This window comes from Pteronotus mesoamericanus, unplaced genomic scaffold (assembly GCF_021234165.1).
Source record: "Pteronotus mesoamericanus isolate MK-2021 breed Mesoamerican mustached bat unplaced genomic scaffold, CSHL_Meso_final contig_657, whole genome shotgun sequence".
In the NCBI taxonomy this organism is placed as follows: domain Eukaryota; kingdom Metazoa; phylum Chordata; class Mammalia; order Chiroptera; family Mormoopidae; genus Pteronotus; species Pteronotus mesoamericanus.
In genome coordinates this window covers 7,038,081-7,055,481 of record NW_026555229.1, presented here as the reverse complement: position 1 = coordinate 7,055,481, position 17,401 = coordinate 7,038,081, and the positions used below count along the sequence as shown (strand labels likewise).

The 17,401-nt window shown below is 41.7% G+C and overlaps 2 protein-coding genes across 5 annotated transcripts in view; both read left to right on the top strand.

Moving 5' to 3' along the window:
- STN1 (STN1 subunit of CST complex) overlaps nt 1-15,734 on the top strand; it is a 38,530-nt gene extending 22,796 nt beyond the window's left edge. For 3 of the 4 annotated variants that reach the window (XM_054581462.1, XM_054581464.1, XM_054581461.1), the window contains 3 exons: nt 2,301-2,423; nt 5,208-5,280; nt 15,004-15,734. In XM_054581462.1, coding sequence (XP_054437437.1) covers nt 2,301-2,423; nt 5,208-5,280; nt 15,004-15,161 — 354 coding nt within the window. In that variant the 3' untranslated portion in view covers nt 15,162-15,734. The remainder of the gene's footprint in view (nt 1-2,300; nt 2,424-5,207; nt 5,281-15,003) is intronic. The other variant, XM_054581463.1, reaches the window with a different exon arrangement.
- Nucleotides 8,956-9,972, top strand: LOC129077161 (dolichol-phosphate mannosyltransferase subunit 1-like). The gene is given in 2 exon segments (XM_054581465.1): nt 8,956-9,210; nt 9,212-9,972. Coding segments are annotated over 2 exon segments (783 nt in total). The 3' UTR covers nt 9,740-9,972.
- Nucleotides 15,735-17,401: the final 1,667 nt, after the last annotated feature.

The following is a 17,401-nucleotide window of genomic DNA, read 5'->3' as shown; positions in this document are numbered from 1 at the left end:
GACAAGAAAGACACAAATCCCAGGCCAACAAGAGCTACTAGAAGAGATGATTGGAGGTTTTACCCTTGAGGCTGTGTCTTTATAACCAGCAGGCAGATATGTCCAGAGGTCAGCTGAGGCAAATGTTTTTGGAAAGGAAGCTTCACATGTTGTTTATATTGACAGAGAGCCTTTTCTGTTGGGTCCTCCTTGTTCACAGCTGAAACTGCTTTTAAGCTCACAGGCCTTACCAGCCTCTCTCCTGCTGCTTGATTTTAACTGGAGTCTGGAAGGAGGAACCAGGCTTTATGTATGGTCTAGGGATAATCAAGAGTCTTTGTTAATGACAGGAATAATTATGTAACAACATTTCTAGTTAGTTTCCAATTTAGTTCTGTCTTAATAGAGATGTAATACTACCTCAACCCCTAGGATCCTTATATTAAATTGACTAAAGAGAATGGAATCTCATTAGAAGTATGAAGATTAAGTAGTTACAAAGTTCTTTGGGGGAGCCTGTGTTGGGTTGTTTCCCCTAAGTAAAAGAACTCATATATAAAATTCAAAACAGCTTTGCCTGAAGGCCCCCTGAATAAAAAGATGTGTGACTGAGAATTGCTAGGTGAGATATTTATTCTAAACACACCCAGATAACTTTCCTGCCCATGAGAGTCATCAAATATTTCTGAGCCTTATTCTCCCTTCAGAGAGTGCGTGCTGTCATAACCTGGAATGTTTGGCTGTTTTTAGGCCCTAATATTTAAGATTTTTATTTATTTATTTTCAGAGAAAGAGGAAGGGAGGGAGAAAGAGAGGGAGAGAAACATCACTGTGTGGTTGCCTCTCATGCGCCCTGTACCAGGAGCCTGGCCCTCAACCCAGGCATGTGTCCTAACTGGGAATTGAACCAATGACCCTTTGGTTTACAGGCTGGTGCTCAAGCCACTGAGCTACACCAGCCAGGGCTAAGCCCTAATGTTTTAACGACCAGGTTCTCCAGCTTGTTCTGATAAGGAAAAACATTGACTATAATTTAAGAGTCTTAGACTCTGCTCTTCAGTCCAGGAGAGCACATTTGTGAAACATTGCCAGGATCTATTAGACTGAAACAATGTCTGTTTGGGGGCCTCTCCGGGAAAGAGAAGGTTTCTTTAGGGACGGTATTGTCAACTCTTGAGGCCATTTGGGGGTTTCTTTCCTCCCCATATCACTTGGAGGAAGTATCATCAGCAAGTACCAAGCACATTGTCTTTTTCAGCATTTCTGGGTGCTGCCCCAGATAGCCTCCATAGGTGCCTTTTGCTGAAGGTAGGACTTGGCCTTCAAACACTGTTTTGGATGCTTTCCCACGTTTCTTTGGTACTCTGATCTTTTTACTGTAGTGACAAATTTCTGTCACATTAAAAATAGATCTGTACCTTGAAGGACAGTTATTGTTCACCACTTTCTTTGTCTTAGGAATGAAATGAAAATTCCTAATGGAATATAGAGGACACAGCCTCTATAATATTTCCGCTGATTACACAAATGTTTTATTGATCCCCCTCCGTGTGCCAAGGAGAAAAGGTGGCCAAGATGAAATACAAAGTCCCCAACTCAAGAACCACACAGCCTAGTTAACCTTAGGTCATAGCTGGAAACCTAGCTTCCTTGGGAACAAAAAATAGGCTGGCCTGGGAAGCTCTCTAGGCAAATCTGTCTCCTAGAGAAGGAAGGAATACTGAACTGAGGAGACAGCAAACTTACTGGCAGCAGCTGAGCTTCCTTCTGTACGATCGTCTTGCTTCACGCCAGGACCCCTGTCGATCTCTAGTCCACACACCCACCTTTGACCGGTCTCTGCAGGGCTGTTTGCCCCCACTGTTCTCCATTTAAAATAAGGAGACTATTCAATACCTTCTACATGCTGGAATCCCCAACTTACTGCAATGTGTGCAAAATTCTTTAATGTCCTTAGGGTGAGATTGTATATAGCCACGATTTTCATGGGGCGGGGGGCGGGGGAGAACCCCAGCTAATATGTACACAGTGTTTGAGTTCTGCATTAAAAAAAATGTCCTTTTGAGTTTTCCATTTTATATCATTGAATTAAACAAGAAAGTCCTAACTAAGGGGCAGAACAGTTATCGGGCATCGCATGATTCTGCTGGAGCAAACTTCCCAGTCCTTCAATACCATCCTGCTAGGCCGGTGCATACCTGGATCTTTTTGACTCACCAGGTGAAAAGCTTGTTGGGTGAATTCATAAACCAGTTGGTCTAGGGAGTTGCTCTCCGGTGCTGTAAGATGGGACTCACTCTTTTTTTTTTTTCTTCCCACAGGCAGATTTTAAGAATGACACCACTACTAAGGCAATTCATAGTATATTTAAGAATGCTATAAAGCTCCTGCAGGAAAAAGGATTCATTTACCAGAAGGATGGCAGTTTTGATAACCTCTTCTATGTAAGAGACTTGCATCTTAATGATTTTCCTTCTTAGCTTCAATTACAAATATATTTATTACTTAAGAATACGTATTTACTGTTTTTAAAAATCAGTCATTAAAGAGGTACCTAAAGTAAGGAATCCCAAAGTACCACTTTTAATAGTATATCCTTCTAGACATGTGTGCATTTACAAATAAACACATGTAACTATATGTTGCTTTGGCTTTTTTCGTTTCACAAAAAATTGCAATCATTCTCTAAATTAGGATTTCTCAACCTATTTTCTCCAAATCAGTGTTTCTCAACACTGTTCGGGCTGGATGATTCTTTGCTGTGGGGGCTGTCCTTTGCATCACAGGATGGTTAGCAGCATCCCTGGCCTTCACCCACTAGATGCTAGTAGCAGCACCCAGGTTGTGGCAACCAAAACTGTTCCCAGACATTGCCAAGTGTTCCCAGGGACAATTAAGAACCAGTGCTCTAAATAATGCTCAGTAACTTTTATTGGACACCAAAATAGCACATTACACCATCTTTCCATGTTCGTACTCACAAATCGACCTCAATTCTTTTTCACTTCTGCGTGGTATTCCATGTTATGGGAACTTGCCATCAGTGTTTTAACCCCTTCTCTCTGGCGGACAATTATGGTGTTTCCAACTTTCGCTCTCACAGATAACTGTTGCTATGGCTATTTTTGCACAACTATTTTTGTGAACTTAGGTATTTCTATAAGGTCGACTCTTAAAGAAGGAATTGCTGGAGCAAAGACGTATACCTGCAAGCTTTTGGTCAGCAGCCTGATTGACCGCCCAAAAGCATGTACCAGTCGACCTTCTCACTAGGGGTGCAAGTGCTTGCTCTTCTCATACTTTCAGAGTTAAAAGTTCACCTTTCACTGCTTACCTTTGATATGGGAGGAGCCAGGCTGCGGTCGGGCCCCCTCTCCTGACCATTGATATCAGTAGCACGGATGTGGCTTCAGCTACAAGTGATTGGCCTGGAGACAGATCAGAACTCGGAGGCATCCCAGAAGTCTCGCTATTTACAAGCATGATTCCTGAGGGGAAGCTTTCCTTAATAAGACATTTTCTTGATATTGATTTTCTCTAGTGATGCCCCATTTTATAGCATTTTTAAAAACTTAAGATGTTTTAAATACTATTTGAATAGCTTTTGAAAAGGGTATTCCAACCTGTATGAGGCTCAGTACAGTCTACTCCGCCCCAGGAGGGCAAGATCAGATGGGAGTGAGTTGCCTCTTGTGGGGTTGCAGAAGCTCCTGGCGGGCAGCTTGCCTTAGCAGCCCCCAACCTGTCCCCACCCACCACCTAGTCGCATTGCCCCTGGGATTGGCCAACTGCATCTGTTGAAAGCAGCCCCTCCTGAGGATCAGTAGGACCACGGGCAGTAGCCATGGCTGAGGTGTGGCAGGGCTGGGGCGCTTCCTCGTGTGAATCAGTGTGAGCTGGAATGGGGTGATCAAGAAACAATTACTCTTTTATTCCTCATTAGAACCACCGCCTTCTCTGACTTCACTCCTCCCCTTTCAATATAGCCGCCTGGCCTCAGTGAAATAGTTATCACAGTAATGTAGCTATTTCTGTTTGTATAGCGCTTTCCTGCTTTCAGCAGCTCTCACCCACGTTACCGTATTTAATCTTTACAGTAACCTTGTGAAAGGCAGGTATTATCAGTGTCCCCATTCTTAAATACAGTCACTCTGTAAGTCCCACCAAACAAGCACTCCGGATAGGCTGGGTGGAGCAAAAGTGAGCTTACAGTTGTGGGTACACAAAACACAGTTGATTCTTCTTTTTTTTTTTAATCCTCACAAGAGAATATGTTTTTATTGATTTTCAAAAGAGGAAGGGACAGAGAGAGAAACATCAGTCGGTTGGCTCTGGTATGCGTCCCAAGCAGGGATTGAACCCACCACATTTATATGTACAGGACGATGCTCCAACCTACTGAGCAACCCAGCCAGGGCAACACAGTTTGTTCTTGTTATTATTTATTAATTATTCTTTTTCCATATGAACAACTTTTAAACCTACTTTTGCCCCCCACCCTATATGTTTGTTTGCATGCTTCTTTTTTTTGTCCTTTTTTCCTCTTTTCCTTCCTTTTTCCTTCCTCTTTTTGCCTTTCTATTTTTTGTTTGTTTGTTTTGTTACTAGATTTACTACTGAACATGAAGGGGGACCCATTTGGCTGCTGCTTCCCTCTTACCTGAGCTGGGTGAGAAAGGAACTAGGTTAGGTTTGCCCTTGAAGACAGAAAGGGCCTCAAGAGATAGACTCGATTTTTTCCCTTGCTAGCTTTTCCTTACAGTCTTACTTCTTTTGTTTTTCCTTGTGGTTGGAAAAAGGAATAAAACTAATGAAACATGAGGCAGGTGTCAGAGCCCCGAGGAAAGAGTCCTGGGGTTGAGATCAGAGACTTTGGTCACTTGTGCCTCCCTCAAAAATAGAACAAATAGGAGAAATTTTATGAATGTGTTATGAATATTTAAGAAGAAAGTTGCTGCTTAAAGTATTCCAGTTTCTCTTTACAACATGGTCCCAGTGGCCCAGCTCCCGAAGAGTGCACCTCTGGGTCAGCGACAGAGCAGCAAGCAGCTGAGGGTCAGAAGTGGCTTGACAATAGGCCCAGCATCAAAAACCATGTTGTTGGTGTCAGAATGATGATTGTTATGAAGTCTGTAGAAACTATCTTAAATACTAATTTGGGAGTCGAGATGATAGAACCTCTGGGTTTCTTAAGAACACGTTCTCTCTGATCTTTTTTTTCTATTTAGGTAACCAGAGAGGACAAAGAACTGCACAGAAAGATCCACCGTATCATTCAGGAAGACTGCCAGAAACCAAACCGTAAGTGGCGCCATGTACATGTGTCCTGATGCACGAGAAGGGAATACTCCCGCCCAGAGAGCACTGGACGGAGAGTCAGGAGCCTGGGGCTTTCCCCCATAGCAACTTGGAAGTATGGCTGATCAAGACGCCTGCCCTCTCAGAGCCCCAGGTTCCTCCTCTCCAAAGTGGACGTTAGGGTTGCACAGTCGTCCTGACCTGGGCTGCACATAAAATGCAACCATGGAGATTTTTTTGAACATGTGGTGCTCAGATCCCACTGCGGGGGATTCTGATTTACGAGGGGGAGGGCGGGACGTGACAGGTGAGCGCCTCAGGTGATGCCGGTACAGTGAGGCAAGCCACAGGGCCAGGACTTTTTGAGGTCCCTCTGGTTCTGATGTTCTCTCTGGCCTGTGTTATTTCTTGTTCTACTCTTGCCCTTTGTCTTTGAATCCAGACCTGAAATTTTCCTCTCTTTTGACCTCAAGCCCTTCAGTGTTGGCAGGAATGGTTCTAGACATTACAGTTTATGAAGAGTGTAATTCAGTCATCCTGAAACCTAATAATTTGCAAAACTGGTTTGGAAAATAGTTGGTTTTAGTGGAGTTAGGTCAGCCCCTAGTGGCCAGAAACTTAAACTGTAGATAGTCTGACAACAGACTATCTTTACCAGAATTACCATTTTCATACTGGTTAGAAAGAGAAAAAAGCATTAGTCCTATCTTTAAATTTTATAAAAACTGATCAGTCTTAAAGGTGACTTTTCTTTTTCTTTTTCTTTTTTAAATATTTTATTTATTTATTTCTAGAAAGAGGGGAAGAGAGGGAGACAAACATCAATGTGTGGTTGCCTCTTGTGCGCCCCCTACAGGGGACCTGGCCTGCAACCCAGGCGTGTACTCTGACTGAGAATTGAACCAGTGACCCTTTGATTTGCAGACTGGCACTCAGTCCACTGAGCCACACCAGCCAGGGAGAAGGTGACTCTTCAAAATATATCTTTTGCAAGCATCTGCTAATAACAAATGGCATATGTCAACGAACGACACTAGATGAAAAGTGAAAAGACTTGTTAATCACTGCAGGTCTCTTTATCCTACTTTCTTTCCCTCCAAACAAGTCCACCTCCAGTCCTTTTAGCCCATACATCCCTGAGGCCTGAACGTGTTCCAGGCTGAGTCACAGGGTAGAGCTGGACCAGGTCTTTGGCCCTCGTGTTTGATACGCAGCCCTATTTAACCTTTGAGAACCTATGAGGTCAGAACCCAGAGTTGCATGATGACAGATCTTAAAATAAACTTAAAGTAACCAGTCATCTGAATGCAAGGTTTCTGGTTGTTCACTGCATACAGAGCAATAAGAACAAATATCCTTTAGTTGGCGGGGTAGGGGGGTGGCGGAAGAATCTGTCCATCCACAATTTGAGGAGCTTTTAAGAGCAGTGGAATGTGAGATTTCTCAAGCAAGAAGGGGTAAGAGGCTGTTCCCTGTGTAACATCCCTGTACTCATCGTATTTCCAGGCCGCTTGGCCAGGCTCTTGTTTTGATCTGCATTAGGAACAGGATGGATTGCAATAATTCTAAGGCCTGGTGCAGCAAATAAAAGCAATTTACACTTTATTTCTTAGGAGAACCAAATAGCCTCAGTGATCTGAGAGTCTGTAAAGTGGCAGACTTTTATATCCACTTCTAATCCATGGGTCAGCTCCTGCTTTGGAGAACGTGTGTGTCACGGTGGACAGCCTCTGTCGCCGAGTCTGTAAGTGGGAGCCTCTAAAATCCATAAACAATTCCCCAGAACTGGTAAACTCCCAGGAGCTGAATTCTGGAGCTTGAATAACTGAGGATGCCAATAAAAATACCTTTTGGAGACTCTCTGGGAGTCTACTGCAACTACTCCTTTTCACAGGAAATATCTGTGACATTAACAAAATTACTCTGAATAATAATGTATGCACATGATAAAAAGTCAAACAGTGCAAAAATACACACAGAAAAGTCAGGCTTCCTCACAGCACTGAGACCCAAGCTTTGCATTCCCCTTTCAAAGGCAGTAGGTGTTCTGGTTTCCTTCATATGCTTCTAGGGATGCATATACACTTGGGAGTACATTTATATAGTTTACCCTTTTTAAAAAGGTACAAGTAAAGGTTAGCATACAGTACTCAGTGTTCTACACTTTATATTTTAAATTTAACATTGGCTTCTAGAGGTCATCTGGCAACAGTACATATAAAAGTGTCTCAGTCTTTTTAATAGCACCGCATTCCATTATGTATATAAATAGATACTTGACCATTTATTTAACCATTCCTCCTAGATCTTTTGTTCATTACTGACATTTCATGCAGAATATAGCGTTGAGTTTTTCCTTGTCAGGATGATTAGTGAGAGAACTTAAAATCTTTAGTCATTTATGAGTATTTCAGCAAAGGTTAAACGCACAATAATAAAAGGACCATAAACAGGAGGCTCGTTTTAGGTTCCTAAAGCACTGGGACTGGGTTTCTCTAAAGATGGGCAGCACAGCATAGCTGTAATGGGCTGGGCTCTGGGGCTACCTTGCCTGGGTTTGAATCTCAGCTCTGCCACTTTGCAGCTGTGTGACTTTGGGTAAGTCTGTGCCTCAGTTTCTTTATATGTAAAATGGGGATAACATTGCCTATATGATAGATTGTTATGAGGATTAAACAAATTGGTATTTTATAAAACCATTATGAAGATGGTCGAGTAAGAAGCACTAGGAATCTGTCCATTTAGGCAACAATTGCATCTGTCTGATGTAACTGTTTTGGAACTCTGAAGGCTATTGAAGGCTTGAAGCTTCCAAAGGACAGTAAATTGGTGTTAATTGCAGTCAGTGCTCACCTCTTGGTAAGAGCTACCTATCCCTCACCCCAGCTACACAGTGGACAGCTGTGCATTTGTTTCTGGAGCATCTTGCACAGAGCTTGCAGGAGCTTGAGAAGGCAAAAAAGAGCCCATCCTCAAAATATAAGGGATCTGTGCTCTGTTCATTGTTGCTTCTGATTACAGAGGGACAGATAAAGAGGTGGGTGGCCATTGTTGCATTTTGTCCCAATGTTGCAAGCCCCTCCCCCAACATCTGAAGTGACTTCCAGGAGAAGTACTGCTGCTCTTTTTTTTTTTCCACCCTCTTTATTTTCTTTTTCTCTTTTTTGTGGGAACCAGAAAAGAAAGACTCGTGCGTCCAAAAGGTACTACATATAGGAGAGAAACTAGAAAGTGACCACACATGCCCAGAGAAAGACACAGGCTTAGAAAAAGTCCTTAAGACTTTTTCTTAGGCTTAAAAGGCATAAGAAAAGATCTTAAGTTTACATGTCAGTCTGATCCTTGACACAGTGACAATAATAATAATAATAATAATAATAATAATAATAATAACATACAACAGCAAACCCTGGGGAAGGGGGAGAATCTGAGCTCCAAACTTACCACATTGTTAGGTTCAAATGTCCAATTTTCAACTAAGAATCACAAGACATACAAAGAAACAGAAAAGTATTATCCACTCAAATGAAAAAAAAATACATATATCAACAGAAAGTGCTCCTGAAAAGAACCTAATGGCAGATATACTAGACAAAAACTTTAAAATAACTGTCTTAAAGATGCTCAGGGAACGGAAGGAAGATATGGAGAAAGTCAAGAAAATGGTCACGTTCCGCCATGGCCACCAAGGAAGCGAGTCATACTCCTCTGAAGTCTCATCGGGGGCCAGAGGGACGTGACCCACAACAGGACAAGTATTTGGTGCTACTGCCCACCCACAGCGAGCGCGAGAACCTACCGCTCATCGTGTGGCTACTTGTGAAAAGCCTCTCGGAGAGTGAAATCAATTATGAAATTATAATCATAGATGATGGAAGCCCAGATGGAACAAGGGTCGTTGCTGAACAGCTGGAGAAGATCCATGGTTTGGACAAAAATTCTTCTAAGACCACGGGAAAAAAAGTTGGGACTAGGAACTGCATATATTCATGGAATGAAGCATACCACTGGAAATTGCATAATTATTAGGGATGCCGATCTCTCACACCATCCAAAATTTATTCCTGAATTCATTAGGAAGCAAAGGGAAGGTAATTTTGACATTGTCTCTGGAACTCGCTACAAAGGAAATGGCGGTGTTTATGGCTGGGATTTGAAAAGAAAATTAATCAGCCGCAGGGCCAATTTTAAAACTCAGATTTTGCTGAGACCAGGAGCATCTGATTTAACAGGAAGTTTCAGGTTATACCGAAAAGAAGTTCTACAGAAATTAATAGAAAAATGTGTATCTAAAGGCTATGTCTTCCAGATGGAAATGATTGTTCGGGTAAGGCAGTTGAATTATACTATTGGTGAGATACCAATATCATTTGTGGATTGTGTTTACGGTGAATCCAAGTTGGGAGGAAATGAAATAGTCTCTTTCTTGAAAGGATTATTGACTCTTTTTGCTACTACGTAAAAGAAAGTTATTCATTTATATTTATCATGTTCATTTCAAGTTAAACATAAAGGAAGCCTCATTGCTGATTTTTATGAAATGTACTCTTAGAGCATAAATCATAGGTAAGGTAAATTTCATGCAAATCTTTTTTTCTGAAGGAATTCCATTTTATATGTCAAATTAAATGAGAAAAATGAGCAGTGTTCTCAATTTTCTTTAACATTTTGCTGTATTAAGTAAGACCTATAAATAAATGCATATGGGGGTTTTACCTAAAAAAAAAGAAAGAAAGAAAATGGTCAAACAAAATGGAAATATACAGAGATAGAAAACCTAAAAATATAGGTCTATCGAAAAAGTCCAGCTCTTGTCAATATAACAGGAACAGTTTGTGCAACATTGATGTAACCTGGCAGCCAAGGAGAGTGGACTGCAATGTGCATGTGTGAACAATGACAACTTCATTGTACTAATCAGTGGGAGTGGTAGATGCTGCTGAGTGAGTATGTGTACTCTGTGGCTGTAGCATTCAAAATGACTGAGCGAGTAGAGCAACAAATCTGCATCAAAGTTTGCATTAAGCTTGAACATTCCCCCATGGAAACCAGTCAGCTGATTCAGAAGACCGCAGCTATGGGCAACTGGTGATTGGCAGCTTCATCACAACAACACACCTACTCATGCATCATGTCTTGTACAGAGCTTTTGGTGAAACATCAAATCAGCCTGGTGACTCAGCCACTCTACAGCTCAGATTTAGCGCCCTGTAACTTCTGGATTTTCCCAAAACTTAAAATCACCTTAGAAAAGGAAGAGATTTCAGGTCATCAGTGAGATTCAGGAAAATATGATGGGGCAGCTGATGATGCCAGGGAGAACTGTGTGAGGTCCTAAGGTGCCTACTCTGAAGGGGACTGAAGTATCATTGTCCTATGTACAATGTTTCTTGTATCTTGTATCTTCTTCAATAAATGTCTCTAATTTTCTTATTACTTGGCGGGATACCTTCTGGAGAGATCTCATATATAAAAATTTGGAGCAGAAAAGTACAATAACATTTTGAAATGAAGAATTTACTACAGTGATTCAAAAGCAGATTTTGAGAGGCTGAAGAAAGAATCAGTAAACTTGCAGTTGAACAAGAGCAAACAGTGACTAAGGAGCAAATGGGATAACATGAGGTAGACCAGCATATGCATTGTGTGAGTCCCAGAAGATGAAGAGAGAATATTTGAAGGAATGATGGCTGAAAACTTCCCTAATTTCATGAAAGACATGACTATAAATATCCAAAAATTTCAATATACTCCAAGTAAGATAAACTCAAGGAGACCACACCAAGACACATTTTAATCAAACTTTTAAAAGACAAAGTATCTTGAAAGCAGCAAGAGAGAAGCAATTTGTTACATATGAGGGATCATCAGTAAGATTAGCAGCAGGTTTCTTATCAGAAACTTTGGAGGCCTGAGGCAATAGGCTGACGTAATCAGAGTGCTGAAGAAAAAAACGGAACCAAGATCCTATATCCAGAAAAACCATCCTTGAAAAGTAAAGGAGAAATGAAGACATTCCACAATAAATAAAAGCTGAGGGAGTTTGTTACCACTAGACCTGCTCTGCAGGAAATACTCAAAGGAGCCCAGCAGGGTGAAATGAAAAGGCACTAGACAGTAACTTGAGCCCATATGAAGAAATAAATATTTCAATAAAGGTAAATATTCGGACAATTGTACAAGCCAATATCATTGTAACAATGGTTTGTAAGTCCCCTTTTTGTTTTCTACATAATTTTAGAGAATAATATACTTTTTAAACAACAAAAAAGAAGTAGTCTAGAAATTTATATTATTTTAACTTTGGTTTGTAACTCCACATTTTTTCCCACATAGTTTAAGAGATTAATGTATTTAAAAGAATTATTAGTTTATGTTCTTAAGCTCATAATATATAAATATATAATTTTGTGACATCAGCTGAAAGAGGTAGGGACAGAGCTACAAAGGAGCAGAGTTTTTGTATATTATTGAAGTTAAGATGGAATATATTCAAATTAGGGTGTTGTAATTTTAGGATGTTTGGTGTAATTCCTATGGTAACCACAAAGAAAGTAGCTAAAAAATATGAAGAAAAGGAAATGAGAAAGGAATTTAAATGTTTCCCTAGGAAAAAAAAAACTAAACATGAAAGGCAGTAATGCAGGAAATGAGACAAAAAGGTATAAGGCATATAGAAAACAAATGGCAAAATTACAGAAATAAGTCCCTTCTTATCAGTAATTACTTTAAATATAAACAGATTAAACTCAATCAAAAGAGAAGTTGGTGAAAAGATTAAAAAAAAACACATGACCCAACTGTATGCTGTCTATAAGAGACTCACTTTAGATTCAAAGACACAAATATATTGAAAGTGAAGAATGGGGGGAAAATATCCGATGTAAAATAGTAACCAAAATAGAGCAGGGGCGGCTATACTAACATTGGATAAAATAGACTTTAAGTCATAAAAGATTACAAGAAATAAGTACATTGTGCATCGGTGAAAGAGTCAATATACCAAGAAGATAGAATTATAAACATTTGTGTACCTAATGAGAGACCATCAAGATATATGAAGCAAAAACTGACAAAATTGAAGGGAGAGATATAATTCTACAATAGTTAGACACTTCAGCACCCCACTCTCTAAAATGGATAGAAAAATCAGAAAAGATAAAAGAGGAAATAGAGAAGTTTTCACAATAAATAAACTATATCTAGTAGACGTATAAAAATTACTACCTGATAACAGAATACACATTCCTCTCAAATGTACATGAGACAATTTTCAGGGTAGACCATATGTTAGGCCACTAATTAGATCTCAATGGATTCAAAAAGATAGATATCATACAAAGTGTCTTCTCTGACCACAATGGGATGAAGTTAGAAGTAACAAGTAAAGCTGGAAAATTCACATAAATTAGTGGAAACTAAACACTCTTAAACAGCCCATAAATCAAAGAAGAAACCACAAGGAAATTAGAAAATACTTAGAGATGATTGAAAACAAAAACACAATCTAGCAAAATGTGGGACACAGTGAAAATTGTGCTAAGGGGGACTTAATAGCTAAAACCATTAAAAAACCAAGAAAGATCTCAACAACCTAACTTTACAGTTTAAGGAACTAGACAAAGAAGAAGAAACTAAACCCAAAGCTATCAGAAGGAAGGAAACAATTATTAGAGCAAAAATAAATAAAAAAGAGAATAGAAAAACAATAGAGAAAATCTTCAACACCAGAAGTTGGTTCTGTGAAAAGATAACAAATTTGCCAAAGTTTTAGGTAGATGGACTAAGAAATGAAAAGAGGACTCAAATCACTAATATCAGAAATAAAAATGACATCAGTGCTGATTCTGCAGAAATAAAATGTACACAAGATGAAACAGACAAATTCCTAGAAACATAAAACCTACTAAAACTAAACCACAGAAAAATAGAAAATTTGAATAGATCTATAACTAGTAAGGAGATGAAATTGGTAATTAAAAATCTCCCAGCAAAGGAAAGTCCTGGACCTGATGGCTTCAGGGGCAAATTCTACATTTAAAGAAGAGCTAAAACCAGTCCTCCTTTCTGTGTAACCGAACAGTCTCTTTGTGAACAGCCTTATCAGACATTCTTAGACCGCAGGCTGGCCTTTCTGAAAAAATAACATAAGGCCTCCGGGAAGAGTTGATGCGTCTTTAGAGCAGGGACTAAGCTATGAGCATCTTAGGTTATGGCTATGACAATAGAATCATAGTCATACCCCATGTAAGAAGCACCTGCTGCCAGTCTCCTTAAATCCATGTGACCACTGGTGAAGTAGGTGATTTTGTTCGCATCTAACAGATGAGGAGACTGAGAGATGCAAAGAACCTGGACTTGAATTTGGGTCTCTGGACTCCAGAGTCAGCTCTCCATCTGCACTCTTTATCTGCCCCCCCTTTTAAAAAAAAAACTATACACACAGTAAGTGTTCAGGAAATCTTTATCAAATGAATGTTGAAGAAACAGACTGGAAATGTGGAGGTGGCAAGTTTTCCACAGTGACCCCAACTGGGAGGAGTAAGGAGTTGACAGAGCCACTAGAGGTCAGAATTGAGCAGGTCTTTGTTAGCGCAGGCCTCTGCCTGTGATAGTCTCAGAGCCTTTGAGCTGGAAAGGATCTCACAGGTGCCTCCACCCCTTCCCCCACCTCCCTTTCCGTAGGTGAGAAAACTGAAACTTAAAGGTACTATGACTTGCCCAAAGCCACAAGGGTGCACCCACTCCCAAACTATGCTTTGCCCAATACCATGATACCTCTTCGTGCACCTTCCTGGAGCTTAAAACGGCGCCTGAAAACACTCAGTGACTGTGTAGAACATGAGAGACCATGGGGCTATAAGGTGAAAACTGGGGAGAGTTTGTTTTTAGTACGGTGGTTCGACTTTAACTCGGAGTTATGCACACATTTTACATCATGACTCAAATTATAGAATTATAATGCAATAGATAGCTGTAAACTATATTTAGAAATAGTTACCCAGAATAAGACTCGTTCTGCCTGTAAAGTAGTACATTCTGTAATTTTCTCCTTCACTCTGTTTGGTAAGAAAGAGAATGCTAATCACAACCCAGTCAGTCACGACCCTCTAGTGGTCACAGCCTGAGGTGCGGTACCACTGAATCATTGATTTCCGCTAGGAGAAAGGTGGCTCATCCTGAGCTTTGATCACAACTGTACACCCAATAGTCTTAGCATTGGTCAGAGAGAGAGTAAGAGGCTGCTAAGACACCACTGTTGGGGACAAACCTTGGAAGCCTGTGCTGAGGGGAATGAAGCAGCGCAAAGCTAGCAGTCCCTTCGTCACCAGGGCGGCCCCATCAGTCGGGACCTGCGAGAGGCAGGCTGCCGCACGCTGGCTTTGCTCTCAGTCTCAAGTGGGCTCCTGCCTGGGGAGCTAGGGCTTCAGCACGGAGTACATGCACTAATACATGTAATGGCATTAGAGCAAAAAGCACTAAACTCTTAAGTTACGGATACAAAATTATTGATTGGGAATCCTTGAAAGTTGAAGGCTTCAGTCCCTGAGCAGTGGGCCCAGAGACCTGAGAACATGGCGTTTTGTTTGGTTTGGCTTTCTGATAATCTAGACCAGCATGTCTCTGACTTCAATGTGCGTACTGAGAGGGCTCTGATTTAGAGGGAGAGGAGAAAGGGTGTCTGACTGATGTGTCCAAGCTTAGCCAGCTGCTTGTTTCCTGCAGACATGGAGAAGGGCTGCCACTTCCGGCACATCTTGGCCTGTGCTCGCCTGAGCATCAGCCCGGGCCTGAGTGAGCCCGTGTTGCAGCAAGTGCTGGAGTTCCTGGAGGACCAGAGTGACATCGTCAGCACAATGGAGCGCTACTACACAGCGTTCTGAGGACAGGCCGCAGGCAGCCCAGGCGGAGCTGGGCCAGGGAGAAAGACCAAGTGGTGTTCATTTCCAGGCCCTGATTTTAAACATGCGGAGGCTTACAGGTCAGGAGGCAATTATCTTATAATCAACTGTAACATACGGTCATTTGAGGAATGGAATTTAGTGTGAATTTTTTAGGCTGCCTTCTACCTGCTGTATCCTTGGGGTAAAGTGACTTTTATCTCAGCCACAACACACAAGAGAACCCTTTCTGTTGGCCTCCTGATGGGACGGAACACTGCTGATGAAGCAGAAGGGGAGGAGACAGTGCTGGTGGCTGAACCGTGCGTGTAGATGGGGCTCTCAAAGGGGCATCACATGGTAAAGCCCTTGGACTGTGGGAGGGAAGAGCGTGCAGCCAGATCACACGGATCTGAAACTTTTTAAAAGTTTATACTATCAGGAACATTATTGTGTGTTTGCTTAATGGTTAAGAACCCAGCATAGGAACCTAGCTCTCCCTGAATGAGTGCTGCAGAGCTACGATTTCCAAGGGCCAAGCACCGGCGGTGGGTCCTGAGTCATGGGCTCAGTGCTTTTACAGACCCACCCAGAGGTGGCAATAAATGGGTCCAAGGCATGGCTCTGTGTCCTTTTTTTTTTCCCCCTGCGTTGAAAGGTATCTCCAAACAAAGACTGGGTACATGCCCAGGCAGGTGATGGAGTCATGCCTCTGCTCCAAATGACAAGGTAAAGGGAAAAAATCTGAGGCATGTTATAGGCTTGTTCTAACAGCAAGATGACAAATCCAGCCAGCAAAAATCAAGTGTGGAGACAGATTTGGAGTTAATTACAGTCTGCTGCATTTGCTATTGACGTAATAAGCTCTTAGTGGCTCTGCCGCAGAGTCTGCAGGCCTGGATAGTTGCTCTGCGCTGTGTGGAAAAGAAGTGGTTTTACGCTCGGAAGTCAGCTGCAGCTCCTCGCGTCAGCCGAGGGCTAGTACTGACAGATGGCTTTCTGTCGCGGACTTTTCTGACTTGACCCAAACCTCTGCCCTATTTCTAACAGCGATTACCCAGATGGCTGCCCTGTGCCCTCCCTGTGTTGTAGAATAGGGTCCACATGGAATGATACCCCAGTGGTCCTTCCTTGAGGGCATTGGCTGTTCTGTATTGAATACATCTCAGATCGTTGGAACTGGCAGGAAGAGTCTTGAATGAGGCCATTAGCAGGGCATGCATGCCTTGCACACAGCAACTGCACTTCCAGAGTTTATCCCAAGGAGATGACCACACAGGTGTGGAAGGGTGAATGCACTAAATGCCCTTTGCTATATGACTTAGAATTCTATATTGGGAAAAATATATGGAGAATTAATTATAGTACATGTATACAACGAAGTACTATGCAACCATTCAAATAATGGGAGCAGACAGACATTATTGCCACAGAGCACTCTTCCCAATAGATTTAGTGGGAAGAAAATTAAGTTGCAGATCTGTTTATATAGTGTAATACTATTGATCCAAAACCACCTGTGTGTACATATGTATCCAATATATCTGTATAGAGAGTGTTTTGGTATGTACATCTATATAAATGTAGCACATGTATACACTTATATTTTTTTTCCCTGGGTTGAAAGGTGTCTCAGTACATTTCCCCGCACTGGGGACATACATGACTAAATACATAGCCCCTTAATGCCCTGAAGTTCCTGGAGGCTTTCAGTCAATTATCTGGTGGTGGTAGATGTTACTTTCAAGGTTATCATTGAATGTGCAGGACATCTTGACCCCATCCAGACAAAGGCTCGGTATGTGCCCAGACAGGTAATGCGGTCGTGCCTCTGTTCCAGATGACCACTCCCCACTCCTAGAAGAACTTTCAAGACACCAACCTCTGGGTGCTCTCTTTCAGCCTCCTTTGCTCATTCCTCCGTCTCCCTGAGGGCTCGGGGTTCAGTCCCAGGCAACTTTTCTCTTTAGCTTGCTTTCCTGGAGATCTCAACCAGCCTGGCAGCTCCAACCATCTGTCTGCTGAGAAATTCTGCAATTTACATCCGTTCTGGACCTCTCCTGAACTCCAAACCCCTACTTTCAACTTCCTGCTGACATCTCCACTTGCCCTTCAAATGATCTATCTCTGAGGCACGTGTTCCACACCATTTCCCAGAGTTTTTCTGTGGGATTAAGCGCCATCCACCATACTACCAGCTAACAAGAGCCATCCTTAATTGGCTGCCTCCCCCTCCCTTACTT